This window comes from Neophocaena asiaeorientalis, unplaced genomic scaffold, assembly GCF_003031525.2.
Source record: "Neophocaena asiaeorientalis asiaeorientalis breed wild unplaced genomic scaffold, Neophocaena_asiaeorientalis_V1.1 scaffold59, whole genome shotgun sequence".
NCBI lineage: Eukaryota > Metazoa > Chordata > Mammalia > Artiodactyla > Phocoenidae > Neophocaena > Neophocaena asiaeorientalis.
Window position 1 is genome coordinate 16,463,938 of NW_020174268.1, and position 21,033 is coordinate 16,484,970.

Consider the following 21,033-nt stretch of genomic DNA (forward strand, 5'->3'; position numbering starts at 1 on the left):
TTGGGGAATCTAATGTACAGCATGGTAACTATAGTTAACAATACTGTATTGTATTTTTGAAAGTTGCTGAGAGTAAACCTTAAAAGTTCTCATCACAAGGAAAAAAACTGCAACTATGTGAGGTGATGGATGTCAACTAAACCTATTGTGATCATTTTGCAATATAAACATATCAAATCATTATGTTGTACACCTTAAACTAATACAATGTTATATATCAATTATATCTCAATAAAACTAGAAAAAAATGGGGGAAAAAACCTATTTATAAAACAGTTTTTTTCAAGAGGTTAAAAACAAAGAACAGATGTTTCTGGAAAGCATAGAAACATGTACTTTTTGGGATAGGATGTGTGTGTGTCGGCAGGGGGCAGTGAGTTTTGCAGGAGGTTAGAAAGAGAATCAAAAGAGCCATCAGGGTATACCACAATAGAAAGAATTTCAGAATCATTATCTGTGTTGAAACACTGCTCTCTTTGAAATATAATAATGAAGGTACATAATTAACTCACATCAAGTACATTGATCTGGTCTTGACAATCTGCTCTGAAAAAAGGAACATATTAAAGCACTCATTCACATCCTTTGGCACATTAAAATAAGCCGTGGACACTGGCCTCGTGAGAACCTTTGAAGTGTTCAACGTTTAAAATGCCTTCATTATTTGGCAGGTTTTAAAATACAAAAGGACCACAACAACACTCTCCTGTCTTAGAAGACAATCACTTTTTAAATGCATTTGTCAGTGGTGATCAGACAATATTTTTAAGAGGGAAAGCGGATTCTACCAAACCTTTCATTTCATTTTGAGGGTTCCAGAGATGTCTCATCTAAATAAATACTGTGCCTGTATCTATTAGCTCTTGCTGTATTAATCTCAGTGGCATGCAATGGGAAGCACTTATTTCTCACTCACACTTTGTGGGTCCCTAGGGAGGGTCAGCTAGGGTAGCTGTATTAGGCTGCTAAAACAAAACATCATAAACTAGGTAGTTTATAAGCAACAAACATTTATTTCTCATATTTCTGGAGGCTGGAATTCCAAGATCATGGCACAAACAGATCTGGTGTCTGGTGAGGACTTTCTGGTTCAGATGGCCATCTTTTCTCTGTGTCCTTACATGGCAGAAGGGAGCTCTGTGGGGTCTCTTTTATAAGGGCACTAATCCCAATCAGGAGGGCTCTGCTTCATGACCTCATCACCTCCAAAGGTCCCACCTCCTAATACCATCGTCACCTTGGGGATTAGAATTTCAACAGATGAATTCTGGGGGTACGCAAACTGACCATAGCAGTAGCTCCCATCCACGTGACTCTCATCGTTCTCCTGGGACCAGTGGGCAGCCCAGACTTATGTCTGCTAACATCCCATTGGCTAAAGCAAGTCACATGACCAAGCTCACAGTCAAAGGCTGGGGAAATACCTTCCAAAGAGTGTGGAGGCAGGGAGAGATGAAGAACTGGGGACAATAATTTAGTTTACCACAGTGCCCAAAGAAAAAGTCTGTCTAATAGTGCATGTTTATAAATGTAGCATTTCTGGCTCTAGAGTGGCAGTCACTTACCTGTTCTACAATTCTGTATGTAGTATGCCTTTCTGTTTCCAGCCAGATGGGAGGCTACATTCATCCCCAGGCTGTCTGCTGCGAGGCAGTGGGTGATAGTGGCTTTTCTTGGCTGTCCTGCCCTTAGAATACCAAAACTGTCTCCAAAGAAGTAACGACAGGTTTGGGAGGAGAGTCAACTAGGTGAAGCAAGGGGATATTTTAGGTGGTGAAACTATTCTGTATGATACTATAATGATGGATATGACACTATGCTTCTGTCAAAACCCATAGAAATTTACAGCACAAAGAGTGAACTCTAATGTATATAAATTCTTTCAGAAATTCATTTAAGAGGCAAGGATCCCATCTGGGATTCCCGGAGGACAGCAAATGCTGAAGACGCAGCCACAACACGTCTGCAGGGGTGAACACTCCAGCCCTAGACAAGGCTTTGTTAGAGGATTAACATACAACCAAACCACGTTCATGAGGGACCCACAACTTGAACCAACAGAAATTTATTGACTATTCTGGAACACAGAAACTACAACAAGAGAGTCCATGCTATTAGGAGCCAATGGCACTCAGTCCATGCATGATCTGACCCCCGCCCCTGTGACCTCTTTTGTATGACTGACCCCCTGCCCTGTCCCTAGCCAACTCACAATGCTTCAGCCACTCTACCTTCTGACTGTTTCTAGGACGTTTCAAGAAACACTTCAAGCTCTTTCCTACTTTGACGCCCTTGCCTTGCTGCTCCGCAAGCCTGGAAAGCTGTTGCTCATCTCTTCACATGGCTGGTTCTTTCCCCTCTTAATGGGTCAGCTTAAATGAGGCCTCCTCACAGCTGTGTGAGGCCCCCCATCACAGCACTGCTTACACTGTGTGTGGCACTTACATTTTGTAATTATACTGTTCATTTTGACTTGTTTTTGATCTGGCCCTTCTTCTAGAATGTAAGCTCCATGTATGTTTTTTCACTACAAATATATTCCCATGACCTACAACACTGCCACATAGCAGGTGTTCAATAAATATTTATTGAATGAAGGACGACTCGTTTTTTAATATTTAGTTTAAGATCCCGATGGAATATGGACCATGATTTGGAGAGTGTTGTGAGGACAGGAAGTCCCACTATATATACTAAACTAAGAGAGAATCCACATGAAACTACTGGTTGGCCACAGCTACAGTCCCCAGTGCTCCAAGAAAGACATAAACAGCAAAAAAGAAAAATGGGGAATTAAGTAAATGCAAATAAAATACAAACCCAGCATGAATGGCAACATGAATATCAATTAAAATGTAATTTAAGGTCAAAATCATTAACGGGGTCAAAGAGGAATAACATGTAATGGGAAAAAAATTAATTAATGAAGAAGCTCTGTATAAGTCATAAGCATTGATAAACAACATAGTAGCCAAAAATATGTAGCAAAAATCCCAGAAATACAAGGACATATTGATGAAAACATTTTTATTGTGGAATGTTTCAAATATTATTGCCTCAGAATTTGACGGGTCAAATATGCAATTAAGGCAAAGGTAGAAGGGGCTTGAAAAATACAATAAACTACACATTTTTTCTTCTGATATTCATCTAATACACAACTTAATCTTGGCATAAAAATTTTCTTGCTAATTTTCCCAAAGCAGAGATTTGTTTTTTAACTTTCAAATAGGAAATCAATAATAAAAAGGATTTTTTAAGCCCGTAATTATTGAAAAATTAAGAAACCTCTTCCACATACTTCTTGGTTCAAAGAGAAAATCAGAATTGAAGACACAAATTAAGCATCCAAAAGAGAATAGGAAAAAAACATTATATCAAAAGCTATTGGGGCCTTCTCTGGTGGCACAGTGGTTAAGAATCCACCTGCCAAGGCAGGGGACATGGGTTCTAGCCCTGGTCCGGGAAGATCCCACATGCCATGGAGCAACTAAGCCCATGCACCACAACTACTGAGCCTGCACTCCAGAGCCCATGAGCCACAACTACTAAACCCACGTGCCTAGAGCTTGTGCTCCGCAACAAGAGAAGCCTCAGCAATGACAAGCCCTCACACCGCGATGAAGAGTAGCCCCTGCTCGCCACAACTAGAGAAAGCTTGCGTGCAGCAACAAAGACCCAATGCAGCCAAAAACAAATAAATAAAAAAAAAAAAAAAAAAAAAAAAAAAAAAAAAAAAAAAAAACCTACTGGATACAGTTAAAACTAGGTAGGTAGGGAGGTGGGGAGGGAAGAGATGACTTGCAGCCCTAAATGATTTTATTGTTTAAAAATAAAACAAACAGGGTAGCCTTCCCTGGTGGCACAGTGGTTGAGAATCTGCCTGCTAATGCAGGGGACACAGGTTCGAGCTCTGGTCTGGGAGGATCCCACATGCCGCGGAGCAACTGGGCCTGTGAGCCATAACTGCTGAGCCTGCGCGTCTGGAGCCTGTGCTCCTCAACAAGAGAGGCCGCGAAAGTGAGAGGCCTGCGCGCCGCGATGAAGAGTGGCCCCCGCTTGCCACAACTAGAGAAAGCCCTCGCACAGAAACGAAGATCCAACAGAGACAAAATAAATAAATTAATAAACTCCTACCCCCAACATCTTCTTAAAAAAAACAAAACAAACAAACAAATAAAAACCCAGGGCTTTCCTGGTGGTGCAATGGTTGAGAATCCGCCTGCCAAAGCAGGGGACACGGGTTCGAGCTCTGGTCACCCAACGCAGCCAAAAATAAATAAATTAATTAATTAAAACACATACACACACACACACACACAAACAAAATAACACAAAGTCATGATGAAATTATACTTAGAACAATTTGGATCTTATTTTTCCTTGATTATTGAGAAAATAACCTAGTTACGTTCAGATTTTCTTCATTTGAACTATTTTCCTTTTTTATCCGTCCCTTTGTCAACAACACAGTAAGAGTAAATAAAGCGATCAAGAATCTGTCGGTCTGAAAATTATGAAGAAAAACAGGAAATAAATAAATTAATAAACTCCTACCCCCAACATCTTCTTAAAAAAAACAAAACAAACAAACAAATAAAAACCCAGGGCTTTCCTGGTGGTGCAATGGTTGAGAATCCGCCTGCCAATGCAGGGGACACGGGTTCAAGCTCTGGTCCAAGAAGATCCCACATCCCGCGGAGCAACTAAGCCCGTGCGCCACAACCACTGAGCCTGCGCTCTAGAGCCCGCGAGCCACAACTACTGAAGCCCGCGCGCCTAGAGACCATGCTCCGCAACAAGAGAAGCCACCTCAGTGAGAAGGCTGCGCACCACAATGAAGAGTAGCCTCCGCTCGCCGCAACTAGAGAAAAGCCCACGCGCGGCAACGAAGACCCAACGCAGCCAAAAAGAAAGAAATTAATTAATTAATTAAAACACATACACACACACACACACAAACAAAATAACACAGAGTCATGATGAAATTATACTTAGAACAATTTGGATCTTATTTTTCCTTGATTATTGAGAAAATAACCTAGTTACGTTCAGATTTTCTTCATTTGAACTATTTTCCTTTTTTATCCGTCCCTTTGTCAACATCACAGTAAGAGTAAATAAAGCGATCAAGAATCTGTCGGTCTGAAAATTATGAAGAAAAACAGGGTGAAAAATAATCTTATTTTTCCTTGATTATTGAGAAAATAACCTAGTTACGTTCAGATTTTCTTCATTTGAACTATTTTCCTTTTTTATCCGTCCCTTTGTCAACATCACAGTAAGAGTAAATAAAGCGATCAAGAATCTGTCGGTCTGAAAATTATGAAGAAAAACAGGATGAAAATTTCTATTTAACTATTTAAGTGCTAAATAGAGAAATTCTAGGAAGGAGGCAAATATCTGATAATAGTACTCTAAATATAAAATCAATGAGACCAAAATAATCAAAGGATAGTATGTCTAATAGCTAAAAAGACACAATTATGTTAATTATTGATTAAAAAGAGCAAACAGTATTCAAGGGATCAGCAAGACTTCCTGGAAAGAGCATGGATTTCGGAATGAAATAAACTTAGGTTTCAGTTCTGCGCTGGCAAATACACCTGTCCTCTCCATTTATTCATTTCCTCATCTTTGAATACAGGTAATGATACTTACCTAGCGCAGTTGAATGGACAAGGAATGCTATGTGTGAAGCACCTAGACAGGGCTTGGTCTGGGTGATGTGATGATAAACAAAACAATAGAGACTATTGTTCCAAAAGTTTCATCCAAGCCAGCATTGCTTTTCTGCCCAGCAGTGTTGGGAAGCTTTGCAATCTTTGAGTGATAACTGATCATGGGAGGCCCTTCAACTCTCTGGCCTCCATTTCCTCACCTAGAAATTGAAGGAGTCTTTTCTGGTTCTGAACATCTATGGTCCCCTAATCCTAATGACGTATTTTTAAATTGTACTTTGTGAAACTGTAAAGCTTTGTCACTTCTAGCACTTGCCATCTCTGCAGCCAAAACTAAGAGAAAGGAAGAATGCGAGTGATAACATGTTTTCCTATTCAATGTCCATGTTGTCATGCTCAGTGTTACAAACGCCAGCTGAGGGCTGGATATCAGGTGTGTGGGGGGGGCGGGGGGTGTTCCTGGTTTACTCTCCAGTTATGTGATTTTTGTCTAAAGCGCTACTTGATCCCAACTCCATGCAAGGAATAAATCACTGTCTCAGACTAACGCCAGATCGTCCTCTTACCCAGGAACTCGGAGGTGGCTTGGTCAATGGAACTTTTAAAAACTTTTCTGTTGTAAACAGTAGCAGTTGGGGTCATAAAAGAACACTCAAGTAAAATCACTGCTGAATGCAAAGATGCTTGAAGGATGTGCTGTGTGGATAAACTTCCAGGGGATAACTGACAAGTCTAATTTGATTCCCGAGGAACTTTTTTTTTCTTTTGGTTGTTTAATAGCAACTAAACCCTTCCTTTCATTTTATGTGGGGGGCATGTCCCCCAATCCCAACAACTGTCCCTCCCAGGCAGAGGATGTACTCATTTCACAGCACAAGCAGTCATTTCTCTTCTGAGACATCATCCTCATTCCCTGGGTTTGAGGCTAAGTGCCCCAGAGTCCTAGTTTTGATTCCATTCAGGGGTCACTGACATTCTCTATGACTATTATCAAGGTCACCCACCAGGGCCCTATGTGTTGAGGAATCTTGGAGCGAGAACAGTCTATGAAGTTGTTTTAAAAGCTGCAGGTGTGAGGGTGGCGCAGTGGTTGAGAGTCCGCCTGCCGATGCAGGGGACGCGGGTTCGTGCCCCGGTCCGGGAAGATCCCACATGCCGCGGAGCGGCTGGGCCCGTGAGCCATGGCCCGTGAGCCTGTGTTCTGCAATGGGAGAGGCCACAACAGTGAGAGGCCCACATACAGCAAAAAAAAAAAAGCTACAGGTGTACTTACCTAGGCCCTGAGAAGTAATGGGTAGGCTTGAGTAACATCCATATTTGAAACTAAAATCCTGAAGCTCAGGAATTTTAGCTGGAATTTAGTAATTCCATCGAGATTCAGTGTCTGCTGGTCGGGGAAGTGAGTTTTTCCATTCCAGAAACACCTGAGAATGTTGCTTAATCTTTTGAGCTGGGGTACAGATGAAAGGCAATAATTACTCCTTGTAGGCTCTTTCTAAATAGCCTCATATTTTCATTCCATTCTGCTTCTGTCAGTAACTCCCAATTTATCACACTAAGACACACTCTTCTTGCATTTGGAGGTATGGTCGATGTACTTTTTAGGGACATTTCAACCAGGAAATAATTTTCTGCTTTATGAGGCACAGGAAGTACAAGTTCAAATGATTAGAAGTAGTTTCTAATGAGTATATTGTACATCAGTTAGGAGTGCTCATTTGTTTCTGCTCCGTGGACTCAGGAAGCATGTCTCACTCCAGTAGTCCTGCCTAGTCCCTGGGGCAGGGGTTAGGGTGCAGAGTGAGAGATTTTAGTTAGGGCTACGGTCGCCATATAAAACATAGGGTGCCACTTAAATTTGGGGGGGGCCACACCATGTGACTTGCAGGATCTTAGCTCCCCAACCAGGGATCAAACCCGTGCCCCCTGCAATGGAAGCACAGGGTCCTAACTACTGGACTACCAGGGAATTCCTGGATGCCAGTTAAATTTGAATTTCAGATAAACAATGAATAATCTCTTAGTGTAAGTATGTATAGGTACTCATTTTTTTACCGGTTATACATCATTATTCAGATTTAACTGGGCACCCTGTATTTTTATTTGCTAAACCTGGCAACCTTAGATAGGGCAGTGCATATCATCCCCATTATCTGGAAAAGAACCACTCAAAGGAAAAGAACCTTACCGATGGAGGGTTAGGTAAGATCATTGTCATTAGTGGACTGTAGCACTATTATTTTTGGAAATAACTCTGCTGACGAATACTCATTAAACATATGATCCGTAAATACCTCTGAAGCACTGACTAAAACCAGGTTCCACAAGCACCACCAGATTAACTGAGGAGAGAATCACACGTCATTTCACCTGGAGCGAGTTCATCCCTAATTCTTGCTACAAAACGTTGATTCAGAGGCACATCATACAACACCAACTTTAATTGGGACACAGATATTAAAAACATGAATATCACCTAATAAGGACCTACTGTAGAGCACAGGGAACTCTACTCAATACTCTGTAATGGACTATGTGGGAAAAGAATCTAAAGAAGAGTGGACGTATGTATACGTATAACTGATTCACATTGCTGTACACCTGAAACTCACACAACATTGTAAATCAAGTAGTAAAAAAGAGTGGACGTATGTATACATATAACCGATAACCGATTCACATTGCTGTACACCTGAAACTCACACAACATTGTAAATCAAGTATACGCCAATAAAAATTTTTTAAAAATAAATAAAATGAAGAGAAAAAATTCAAATCGTGGAAATATGGACAAAATCAGCTACTTGTGATAGGAGATGAAAAAGAGATTAGAAATAAAGATCAAAGTCTTCTCTGAAAAAATAAAATAAGTGATACTAGAAAAAATAAAGTATTCATAACCCTAAAAAAAAAAGCCACAAATATCATGAGCAATGTCACAACAGTGCTAATTACTGTTAACACAAACCTCTATTCTTTTCCCAAAATAGTTTTTCAATAGGTCTTTTCAAAATAAATTCAAATGTACATTGTATATCAAACAATATGTGATGTCATCTACTGGTACTCGAGAGCATTTTAATACTGATTTGTAAAAATTGATCTCTGTCCAGACCAGCACAGTGGGAAAGGGTTTCACTACATGGTGCCTCTTAGTTTAGATGACTCAGGGAGAGAGGCCATGGGTACTCAATGGCCCTCATAATGACCTCATAAACCACCCGAGGAGAAGGCAAGGTTATAGAGAGAGAAGAAAACTCTCGGGCTCAAACATCAGGACATTCCTTAAGCTATTTTGGAAAATCATCTGGTATTGTTCCCAGTAAGCAGCATCTATAAGTTGGTTTTTGTAAATTACTAATGGCTTTATTAATAAATAAATTCCCGTTGAAATACTTGATACAGATGCCTATCCTTCTCCCCTAGCTGACACTCAAAAGCAAATGTTTTCAGTTCCTATATGGATTCTGTGCCAAGGTTAAAGGTAATTAAGTCATTGTTCTACCTCAAGACAATCTCAAACCAGTGTGATTAGAAAGAGATATACAGGATACACGGATATGGAATGTGATATCTTGCAACCATAACACTTGGAACTGTGGTTCTCACATGGAGATAATACATCAGAAATACCTAGGAAGGTTATTCCAAAATATACCTGCTGAACCTTATCCCAGACATTGAGACTTTCTAGAAGTGGGACCCAGGCACTTATATTGTGAACAAGCTTCTCGTAAGAATCACTCACTCAGAGCTGTGGATAAGGTGCTACAGAAGCCCAGAGGCTCTGTTACCGGAAGGGAAGGAAGACAAGAATCAAAAAAGCACACACAGCAAAAGGCGTGTTTTGAAAATGGGTCAACACCGAAGCAAAAGATGCACAGAGTGTTCATGAAATGCGGTCTAGTTGGTGCGAGTGAGGAACGCAGGGAAGCGGGGACTGGCTGAGGGTGAAGCAGGAGAGGAAGTTAGGAGCCACGCTGAGAAGGGTCTTGAGGGGCTGGTCCATGTGGACCAGGATGGACCAGCATAGAAGTAGAGCAACTGGAGATGAAGACCCAGAAAAGACAAAAGTCAGGCTCTGGATTTACTCTGCGTTCCTTTGAAGATAAAGATTAAGTCTTTTTTTAAAATTAATTTTTATTGGAGTAGAGTTGCTTTACAATGTTGTGTTAGTTCCTACTGCACAGCAAAATGAATCAGCCGTACATATACGTACATCCTCTCCCTTTCGGACTTCCTTCCCATTTAGGTCACCACTGAGCATTGAGTAGAGTCCCCTGTGCTATACAGCAGGTTCTCATTAGTTACCTATTTTATACACAGTATCAATAGTGTATATGTGTCAATCCCGATCTCCCAATTCCTCCCATCCCTCCACTTTCCCCCTCGGTATCCATGTTTGTTCTCCACGTCTGTGCCTTTATGTACTTAATTAAGATTAAGTCTTATTCTTCATTGATCCTTAGTACATATCACTGTAATAGACCTCAGTAAATATTTACTAAATTAAAGAATGAATAAAAGAAAAAAAAAAGAAATGTAATTGCTATGTATTAGCAATTAATCTGAACCACACTCTAGTTACTGCCTATGTGATATGTGCTTAAAGTACCTATTAGTTCTTCTTGACTAATGGTTTTATTGTCTGTATAAAATTTCATGTTAATGAGCTCCTTCAGCATTATTAAGAGAAGTTCCTGATACAAAAGGACCTGACCAAGGTCACATATTGTATAGTATGATTCCACATATAAAATATCTAGAGACAGAAAGCAGATTGGTAGTTGCTAGAGACTAGGGGAGAGGGAAACAGGGAATACTTTCTTAATGGGTACAGGGTTTCCTCTTGAGATTATGAAAATATTTTGAAATGCGGCAGAGGTGGTGGTTGTAGAACATTATGAATGTACTAATAGCCAGTGATCTGTTCACATTAAAATGGTTAATTCCACGCTACGTGAATTTCACTTCAATAAAAAAAAAAACTTTCAGGGACTTCCCTGGTGGCGCAGTGGTTGAGAGTCCGCCTGCCAGGGCAGGGGAAGCCGGTTCGAGCTCTGGTCCAGGAGGATCCCACATGCCATGGAGCAACTAAGCCCGTGCGCCACAACTAGTGGGCCTGTGCTCTGGAGCCCGTGAGCCACAGCTACTGGGCCTGCGTGCTGCAACTGCTGAGGCCCATGTGCCTGGAGCCTGTGCTCCGCAACTGGGGAGGCCACTGCCGTGAGAGGCCCGCACACAGTGGTGAAGACCCAGCGCAGCCAAAAATAAATAAATAAAATAAATAAATTTATTAAAATAAATGTTTCTTATGTAAGGGGATAAGGAAGTAGGAGTTAGAAATAAATGTGAGAAGGTTAGCAAAAAATAGTCTAAGAAGGACCACAGCTGTAGATGATGAAGGATCTTTGGGATATATCCAAACTCTCATTCTTACGGATTATTGATAGAATCTCACGTTCAAAAAGATATGTAGATATTATCTTACTTGACTGGGGTAATAAGATTTGTGGTTCTTGATTCCTCTTGAAGTTCCAATGTTGATCAAATCTTCTTTAGAATATGATTTCCAAACCTACTCATCATTGTACTGTGTCTGGTTGGGAACAGGATAACTAAGTGAATACGTATATCCTAATCTTCTGGTACTTTTCTGACTGTGAGAAAAGGGTGGAAACTAGAGTAAGGGATTAAATACCAAATTTCACAAGAGTACACATGTCAAATAATTTTTGAAAGATTGGCTGCCTTAAGACTTGATGCCAGAAATAATTTAATTTCTAGGTTTCCCTGAAAAGAAACAATCCTGTATATTATTATGGCCCTTAACAAAAGTAAGAGTGTCCTAAATTTGAAAGAATAATCTGAAATTCATTAATTTTTTAATTAATTTTTTTAAAGAGATGAGTACTCTTCTGTGTGAACGGTTCTTGAGTATAACTAAATACTTGGTGAAGGAAAGTTTCTTTATGTAAAAAGTATTCCAGTTAATAAAAGGAAAAATATAAGAATTAGGATACCACTAGCTTGCAAGTCCCTAATGAAATAATGCATCTAGGCAATGATCAGCATTGGATATACATACCCAACACCACCTATTAAATACTTTTGTGAAAATACCCAACCTGAATCAGATGAAGTCTTTGGAATATTAGATTACAGGAAATACATGAAAAGAAGGATAGTTTTAAATGACACTATGGGGATGGAGTCAGAAAAATCCAGGACAAATCATCTGTTTCTTCAACAAAGAAATTCTCAGAAAAAAAAAGTGGAGGAACCTGCAGATTAAATGAAGTAAGAGAATACAATGCAGAGACCTTGTCTGGATTCAATTTCTAACCAACTGTTTGGTTTTTTTTTTTAATTATGAGACAACTGGGGAAAATTTGATCGCTTATTGGCTATTTGATATTAAGGAATTGCTTTTTTAGGTGAGATAATGGTATTGTTACATATTTTTAAAGCATCCTTATCTTTCAAGAGATACATAAAAATATACTTAGACTTATGATATAATGCCTGGAATTTGCTTCAACATTAGCCAGTGGGAAGGCTAAGTGGAGGATATACATTAAGAATGTCCATGTGTTGTTGATTATTATAGCTGGATGATAGCTGGGGATTTATTGTATATTCCTTTGTGTGTGTCTAAAATATTTCATATTGACTTTTTTAAAAAAGAGGGCTGGGTAAGATTCAGGTTACGTCTGTAAGAAACCAAACATCTGGAAATTGGGATACATCTGGATGCTGCACTATTTCACTTGTCATTCAGATGTACAGATTCAAGCATGACTGTGGTCCTAAATCAAACTGAAGTCCTCGAAGGTGCATGAAGACCTTTCCAAAGGGATCACAGCACAAATTGCTTTAAAGGAATAGATTTTCACATCCGCATTTCTCAGTATATTCTTTCTTAACATGTATCTGCCTGAGAACAAAGCTGCATATCTAGTGGGTCTTTTCCTTCCCGCATCCTTTTCTCCCTTCCCCACTTCACCATAGGATCTTACTGAGGTGCATTACACCTCAGGGTGTTAGCTGCCAATGGTGAGAGGGACGCCGGGCAAAGGGAACTTCATTATGGTGATTTCAGGGAACTCCTTTGTAACCCAAATTCCATATACTTACCTAGGGCTTGCTGTTCTAGGTCAAGAGTAAAGGGTGGGGCTATAACCAGAGCATTATGGCCGGTGCAGGGATGTTCTGAATGTAGGTACACTGTAGATTGGTGTGGCTGAGAGTAATGGCTAGTTTTCCCTGTCCTAAAAATTATCAAATGTTCATCCCTCTTTAAGGAGAAGCTTCTAAGAGGAGAGCAGAGAATATAGATTGCTGAAAATGGCTCTTTCCCCTACATATTTAAAGGTAAGCATTTTTCCAGCTTTAAAAAAATCCCTAAGATACGTCACTAGCTGGAAAGAAGAGCATCTCTGTTTAGATGAAGCAGTACAGGATGTCGATGCTGATTCTTTTCAATGTACCTGGAATCTTTTCTGAGACTATCAAATTTTTAAAGATTCACTGGATAAAACTGGTACATAAAAATCTTGTGATCTTTTTTTCAGATTTTGTATTCATCATTCAATAAGGTATTTAAAGCTAAGTTTTTAACGCAAACATATTATGAAATATTTACTTCAATATAGCCAGTCCTCATTTTATTTTATGATGTAAAATATTTAGCAATACATGAAAGTATACGCTAGCTTGTCAGACTAGTACTTTTCCATACATAACTATATACTTACCATATATAACTTCCTCTTTCATTAAATACATAGTAAATGTTTGATTTGGTTTCCAAAGAAATCAATGAAATTGTTTCTGATTTTTATGCATGATATTATTTAATTATTTTCCAAAGTCAAGCACCAGAGTTCTGCACACATGAGAACATATCTAACTAAAGAACCTCATAGTTTTTATCATACTCCTCACTTCACAGATAACTTACATATTTAGCTACACATTTCATTGCATTATTTTTGTTACTTGGATATAATTAATCATATTAGACCTGAATCTTTCTACACTTCTCCTGTCTACTTTTAATAGTCTTCCCTACAATATGTATTCTATAATTTATCAGTAGTTTTCATAATATTCCTCAAAACATATATTAACATTTATTTAAACTAGAATTGTAGTCAGATTTTTATTTTGACAGGAAGTAAACCTAATTTCACTTGTTGGTTGGAGCAGAAGGACTGATTTTACCAGCTAGGTGAACATGGTGTAAATTGTATGAGTTAAATCTTCAGCTCAAAGATTTGGATAAAAATATATTTAGAGTATGCAATGACAAAAGCATTTTTATAAAAAAAAAGATTATATTGGAAAACCTTTATTGAAATTAATGTTCCTATTTTCCAAGTCCTTTTTGAGTATACAATATTAAATAAGTTTCTTCCAAATGAAGGAGCAACAGATGTAATTTAATAGTCATTTGTTAAGACGTGCCTTTTCAGGCCATATATGACAAACCCACAGCAAACATCATTCTCAGTGGTGAAAAATTGAAAGCATTTCCTCTAAGATCAGACACAAGACAAGGATGTCCACTCTTGTCACTATCATTCAACATAGTTTTGGAAGTCCTAGCCATGGCCATCAGAGAAGAAAAAGAAATAAAAGGAACCCAAATCAGAAAAGAAGAAGTAAAACTGTCACTGTTTGCAGATGACATGATACTATACATAGAGAATCCTAAAGGTGCCACCAGAAAACTACTAGAGATAATCAATGAATTTGGTAAAGTTGCAGGATACAAAATTAATGCACAAAAATCTCAAAATGAAAATCAAAATTAATGCACAAAATAACATAGGAAGAACACTCTTTGACATAAATCACAGCAAAATCTTTTAGACCCACCTATTAGAGTAATGGAAATAAACAAATGGGACCTAATGAAACTTAAAACTTTTGCACAGCAAAGGAAAATATAAATAAGACGAAAAGACAACGCTCAGAATGGGAGAAAATATTTGCAAACAAATCAACAGACGAAGGATTAATCTCCGAAATATATAAACAGCTCATGCAGCTCAATATTAAAAAAAAAAAAACCCAATCAAAAAAATGGGCAGAAGACCTAAACAGACACTTCTCCAAAGAAGACATACAGATGGCCAAGAGGCACATGAAAAGCTGCTCAACATCACTAATTATTAGAGAAATGTAAATCAAAACTACAATGAGGTATCATCACCTCACACCAGTTAGAATGGCCATCATCAGAAAATCTACAAGCAACAAATGCTAGAGAGGGTGTGGAGAAAAGGGGACCCTCTTGCACTGTTGGTGGGAATGTAAATTGATACAGCCACTATGGAGAACAGTATGGGGGTTCCTTAAAAAACTAAAAACAGAATTACCATATGACCCAGCAATCCCACTACTGGGCATACACCCTGAGAAAACTATAATTCAAAAATACACATGTACCCCAATGTTCATTGCAGTGCTATTTACAATAGCCAGGTCATGGATGCAACCTAAATGCCCGTCGACAGATGAATGGATAAAGAAGATGTGGCACATATATACAATGGAATATTACTCAGCCATAAAAAGGAACGAAATTGGGTCATTTGTAGAGACGTGGATGGACCTAGAGACTGTCATATAGAGTGAAGTAAGTCAGAAAGAGAACAACAAATATCATATATTAACACATGTATGTGGAATCTAGATAAATGGTACAGATGAACCGGTTTGCAGGGCAGAAATTGAGACACAGATGTAGAGACCAAATGTACGGACACCAAGGAGGGGAGTGGCGGGGAGGGGGGAGCTTGGTGGTGGTGGGATGAATTGGGAGATTGGGATTGACATGTATACACCAATATGTATAAAACTGATAACTAATAAGAACATGACTACAAAAATAAAATAAAATATTTTAATAAAAATTTTATATAAAAATACAATAAAATAAAAATAAAATTCAAATATAAAAAAAAGACAGGCCTTTTCAGTATACTTCTCAGAAAAACGAGATAGGGAATAACTCAATAACTGGATGACAAATCATCTAATTATTTGCTTTCAATGAAACTGAAGGAGTACACAACCAAGCTGTCAGCCAATCAATCATTAAAAAATCACCTTGTGATTTTTGGCATATAACCATAAAGAGTTCAGAGTATCGAATGGCAATGCTACACTAAAACTCCTTTCATTCACATCTACTTAATTATGAGAACAAGGTTTCTCAACACTAGCATTTATAAATTGAAAAAAAAAAAAAGCAGGAAAAATTGATGCTGAATGTGGTCTCATTCCCAACATAAGAACACTCAAATCTGGAGACATAAAGTAATTGAAAACAAAACAGCCCCATTTATCTCATCAAGATGCAATTCCAAAAAATCTACTTTTTCTGTTTAGTAATTATTAACATTTGTAATGTGTTTATTGCTTTGAGCAAGTCTGTACTAAAAATAATTGTGATAACTCAATACTTAGGGTCCTATAACATGTTTAAAAATTAATGTCAATGAATGTACTGAAATAGTTGCAAAGAGGTATAATGGGGTGATCGATAAATTGCTTTCAAACACAAAATATATTAGAGCAGCGCAAAATTCTATGGAGGAAGTAGACTGGGAGTAAGAGCTCAAGAAGGAAAGGGAATGAAATAAATGATCTGTTAAAGAAGAGCTTGTTCGTATGTATTTTTTTAAAAGGGTCAGAGTGAGTATCAATTTGCTAAGGTGGTTAGATTACCCACTGGTTATATGTAAAGAAATGATTTAATGGTCTTGTTTTAAAACGTCAATATTTAGGATGGGCTGGAAGTTTTATCTTTTACAGCTATTTAAATTTATAATAAGAACTTTTCTGTGGACTTTAAAAATATGTGAATTTGAAGACCACTGACCTAGACTCCATAAGTACCCATTTGGTTTTGGCTTTCATCCCAAATGTTTCTTCTTCAGACAACTGTTACTGTTTGGGAAGCTGGCATAATCCTTACCGTCAGATGGTAAACCTCCCAGTAGGGGATATAACGTGACTCAGTGGGATAGCCGGTAACTCGGAAATTAGGAGTCCTTTAGACCTGCACTTTTTGGAAGTCTGTCGTATATTATGCTGGGGGAAAATGAATGAAAATCTGGGGGGTAACTTCTTTGTGCTATAGTCACTGGACTAGTGCTTTCAGTTTGTCCTCAGAACCACCACCTAATGCAGCAGTCATCGTTCCCACTTTGCCAACCATAAACCTGAGCTGTAGCTGGCTGGTTACTCGCCTAAGGGAGCAGAGAAAATAAGGGGTAATTAGAGCAGGGAGCTGAGGCTGGAACCCATTTCTGCCTGACTGCACCACACAGTCTGGACAGTACTCCATTTGACTTCTCGACAATGTGAACTTTAAAGGTGAAAAGATCCTCTATATTGGAAGTAATTTACAGAGTGAACACAGACAAGGGAAGGTCCTCCATGCTAATTTCCCACCTACCGTTGATGCAATGAAAGATGGCAGGGCTTTCGCAGCCCCACCCTCTCTCAGCCACCAATGAGCTTAGAGAGGCAGCTGATGGACAGAAATTCCCACCACCCTCGGTTCAGGTGGAATTGAGGGAGAAGTTGTAAGCAAACGTTGCTTTAGGAAGCAATAGTTGGAGGAGTGAAGGTAAGGGTAAGGGGACTGTGGCCTTGTTCCAGCTTCCAAGACTAGTGTTGGGTGGAAGTGCTAACAACTACTCACTTATCCAGTCATTCAGTTGTCATTGCCTGCCTACTGTATACCAGGTAATGAACTCAATACATGCTCCATGTTTAGGTAGCACAGTTCTATTAACTGTATACTGGCTCTGTTGTAAAGCATGATACACAGTGGCGTTATGAAGGATCCATGTGTTAATTTTCTCAATTTTCCTGTAGGAGCTTGGGATACTCTTTGAAGGGGAAACCCCCTCTGATGCTTGGAGGAGACCTGTGTGTGCAGTGGGTCTTATCTGAGTTCATTTTCTATAAGCCTTGTCTGATTACTCTCTGTTGGTTTTGGACTCTGAATAATAGAAGAAAGGTGAACAAATTCAAGCGTGTATATCAATCTGATTTGAATAGGGATGTACCGAATTAAAGCAGGCACCGCTCCTGTCTTAGGTGTGAACGCAGTCTTCGTCGTGGTGGCGTAGGAATCCCGATCGGTATCACCTGCTAGAAGCACAATAAAACAGTTTTAAATGTGGCAAGCCAGCATATTTTGATCAAATGTTGTTTTAATAATTAAAATAATTTTGCAAGAGACAAACATTCCGGGTGGTAATGCAGAGTGTAGAGGAATGAAGGCCAACTTGTGAGCTCCACTAGGGAAGAGGGGAAGCTCAATTTAATTAGGAGTTGCCCCCCTAGATAAAAATAGGTCTGTTGTTTTTCTTGAGAATTCACATATACTATTTTAAAGAATTCGAGCAATACATAAAAACATAAAGACAAGAGTTCATTTGAAATTCTATCATCTGAGGATGTTCACCATCGCTGCTTTATTGCCTGACTTTTCATGCATCATATTAGATATACCTGTAAATGCATGAACTGATTTTACACAAAGAGGGTCATAGTTTCCATGTCAGGTTCTCTCCTGGACCCCTTGTCGTGGCTCCTTCCTGGCCCTGCTTGTAATCACCCTCCTCCCAGGTAGTCCATGTTAACAATTGTGCCTGTTTCTTTCCAGATTTTTATAACTGCTACTATAATCATATACAGATTGATATACACGTATATCAATACATTATCACATTGGGTTCTAGTCCTATTTTGTTTTACAAAAACAGGCTCATCTTACACAAAGTGTCCTCTTCTACCTGTCACTTAACGGCGCCGTATGGGAAGCCCCTCTGACTCGTCTGGTGCAGCTCTAAGTAATTCTTTGTAACGACTGTGCAAGATTCCGTGGCACAGCTGTTCTTTAAAGCTGTGAGAGTGAGTGAGCTCAGCAAGGGAGGGAGTGGCATTAGAGGAGGTGACGTCCAAAGGCTGAAGCCCGGGGCCCCCCAGTGTCAAGAGGCTGGGGAGATGAGGGGAAGCCGGTGAAGGAGGCTGAGAAGCTCAGTGAGCGAGGTGAGTGGAGACCCAGGAGGCTATGGTGTCCTGATGGCCGAAGGAAAAACATGATTCCGGGAGGAGGGAGGGACACCTACAACGGCAAATGCTGCTGGCGGGCCCGGAGGGTGAGGATGGAGAATTCACCGGTATGCAGACACGAGGCTTGATCTGCTCCAACCTCCCCTTGTGAACGGAGGTACCACCAGATTACTTGGGAATATATTTTAAAAATTTAATTCGATCATTCTCTCTTTCTTCATATCTAGACAGTTACCTGTGGCTTTTTAGATTTCACTAGCACCTGGGTGAAATGATCCCTTCCGTGTTCGAAGCAAAGCCGTCTGGGGTCCATCACCTCACCTCTCACACCGCACCCACCTCACTGCCTGCCTTTTCTCCCGTTCACGCATCCTGAATACAATTGCCGTAAAGCATCTTTCTCAAAGGTGTCTTCAATTTCCAAATAGTCTGAAAACCTATATGCCACTGCCTACATATAAAAAAGAAACATTTAATTTTTGCCATCTGTATACTTCTCCCCATCTCTCCCATCTCTCCATCTCTGCCATCCAGGGCTTGTTTCTCATCGAACAGGTCCTTGAATCCAGTCAGGCAGCTGCATCTGCCCCTCTGTAACTATTCCTCCGCCGCCTTCACACAGGGTGAGTTTCACCTCCACCTGAGGCTTCCCCGGGCTAACTAAAGCCTTAGCCCCTGCCTGTCACACTCTGTCCTTCTGTTCACAGACTCCTGGCTGGTGTCTACGCTCTGATCCCATTATACTAGAAATGACATTATCCTTTGATTCTTCTGCTTTAGTGGGAACCACTTTATACTTTAAAGCATTTTATTCCAACAGCAGAATTAATGTTCTTTGTTAAGAGAATTTCAAGCACAGACAGGTAGGTGGGGAGAAATTGTGAGGCTGTGTTGCTCTTAAAATAAACTAGCACTGCACCTGATTTGAAGCTCTGAGTTTGACTCTTAGAAGGATCTGGAAGGATCTTCTGCACAGAGACTGTCTTTTTCCGAAGCAAGCAACGCCAGTCTAGGCCTGATCACTCTTTGCAGACGCAAGTAGGATTTGAGATGAAGAACACCCTAGATTATCCGGTGGGCCCTAAATGCAATTTCAGTGTCCTCATAAGAAAGGCAGGGGGAGGTTGGCCACGGAAGAGGAGGAGGTGATGTGACCATGGAGGCCGAGACTGGAGTGATGGGCCACAGGTCAAGAATGCTGACAGGGCTTCCCTGGTGGTGCAGTGGTTGAGAGTCCGCCTGCCGATGCAGAGGACACGGGTTCGTGCCCCGGTCTGGGAGGATCCCACATGCCGTGGAGCGGCTGGGCCCGTGAGTCATGGCCGCTGAGCCTGCGCGTCCGGAGCCTGTGCTCCGCAACGGGAGAGGTCACAACAGTGAGAGGCTCGCGTGCCACAAAAAAAAAAAAAAAAAAAAGAATGCCGACAGCCACCAGAAGCTGGAAGACGCAAGGACGGATTCTCCCCAAGGGCCACCAGAGGGAGTGCAGCCGTGCCAATAGCTTGATACCAGGCTTCTGGCCTCCAAAATGTGAAAAAAATAAATTTCTATTGTTTTCAGCCACCAGTTTGTGGAAGTTTATGGCGGTCCTTGGAAGGAATACAGCACTTAAGAGCCCAGTCGATAGTAATAGTTCGATAGCAATTCGTCCATAGACGTCATCAGCCTCATCCTATTTTGAGACCAGAGCTGGACAGTGACACATTAGGCCCACCTTTTAGAGGGTGACCCTTCCATCAGTGGAGGATGGAGTAGCACAGAGTGGCTGTTAGAGACTCAGGACCGGAGGTGAAGGGGCAAACTCCCCCAGGGGAAGGGACACTTTGGAGGCAGAATCAGTGACACCTGGTGATGACATTGAGGTGTCAGTGAAGCTGCCCTCCCATCTCCTTTAAGCAGATGGGACCCTCCATACTGAGCTTCCAAGTCTAGGAAGACAAAGAGTATAGTTTTGTACGTGTTGCGTTTGAGGCCCTTCTGTGACATCCAAATGCATCTGGTAGACAGATGGATATTTTGGTCTGAGATTTAGGAAGAGCATCTGAGTTAGAGATAAAGATGAGAGAGCCATTGACTGGCACCTTTATGTAGACTAGAAGCCCTGTGGCAGGATATGGCCGCTCACATAGGAGATGTAAACCAAGAAGGAGAAAACCTGGAGGATGCCAACGTTCCCAGACAAGAGGGGGGAGAGCAGACAGTGAAAGAAACCACGACAGGGTGGCTAGAAATGGAGGATGAGACTCAG

General features: G+C 40.2%; 1 protein-coding gene across 1 annotated transcript in view; it reads right to left on the reverse strand.

Moving 5' to 3' along the window:
* Nucleotides 1-21,033, reverse strand: part of TEX26 (testis expressed 26) — a 38,431-nt gene that overhangs the window by 16,361 nt on the left and 1,037 nt on the right. The window contains 3 exon segments of the mRNA XM_024755650.1: nucleotides 6,955-7,123; nucleotides 11,173-11,341; nucleotides 17,774-17,858. Coding sequence (XP_024611418.1) covers nucleotides 6,955-7,123; nucleotides 11,173-11,341; nucleotides 17,774-17,858 — 423 coding nt within the window.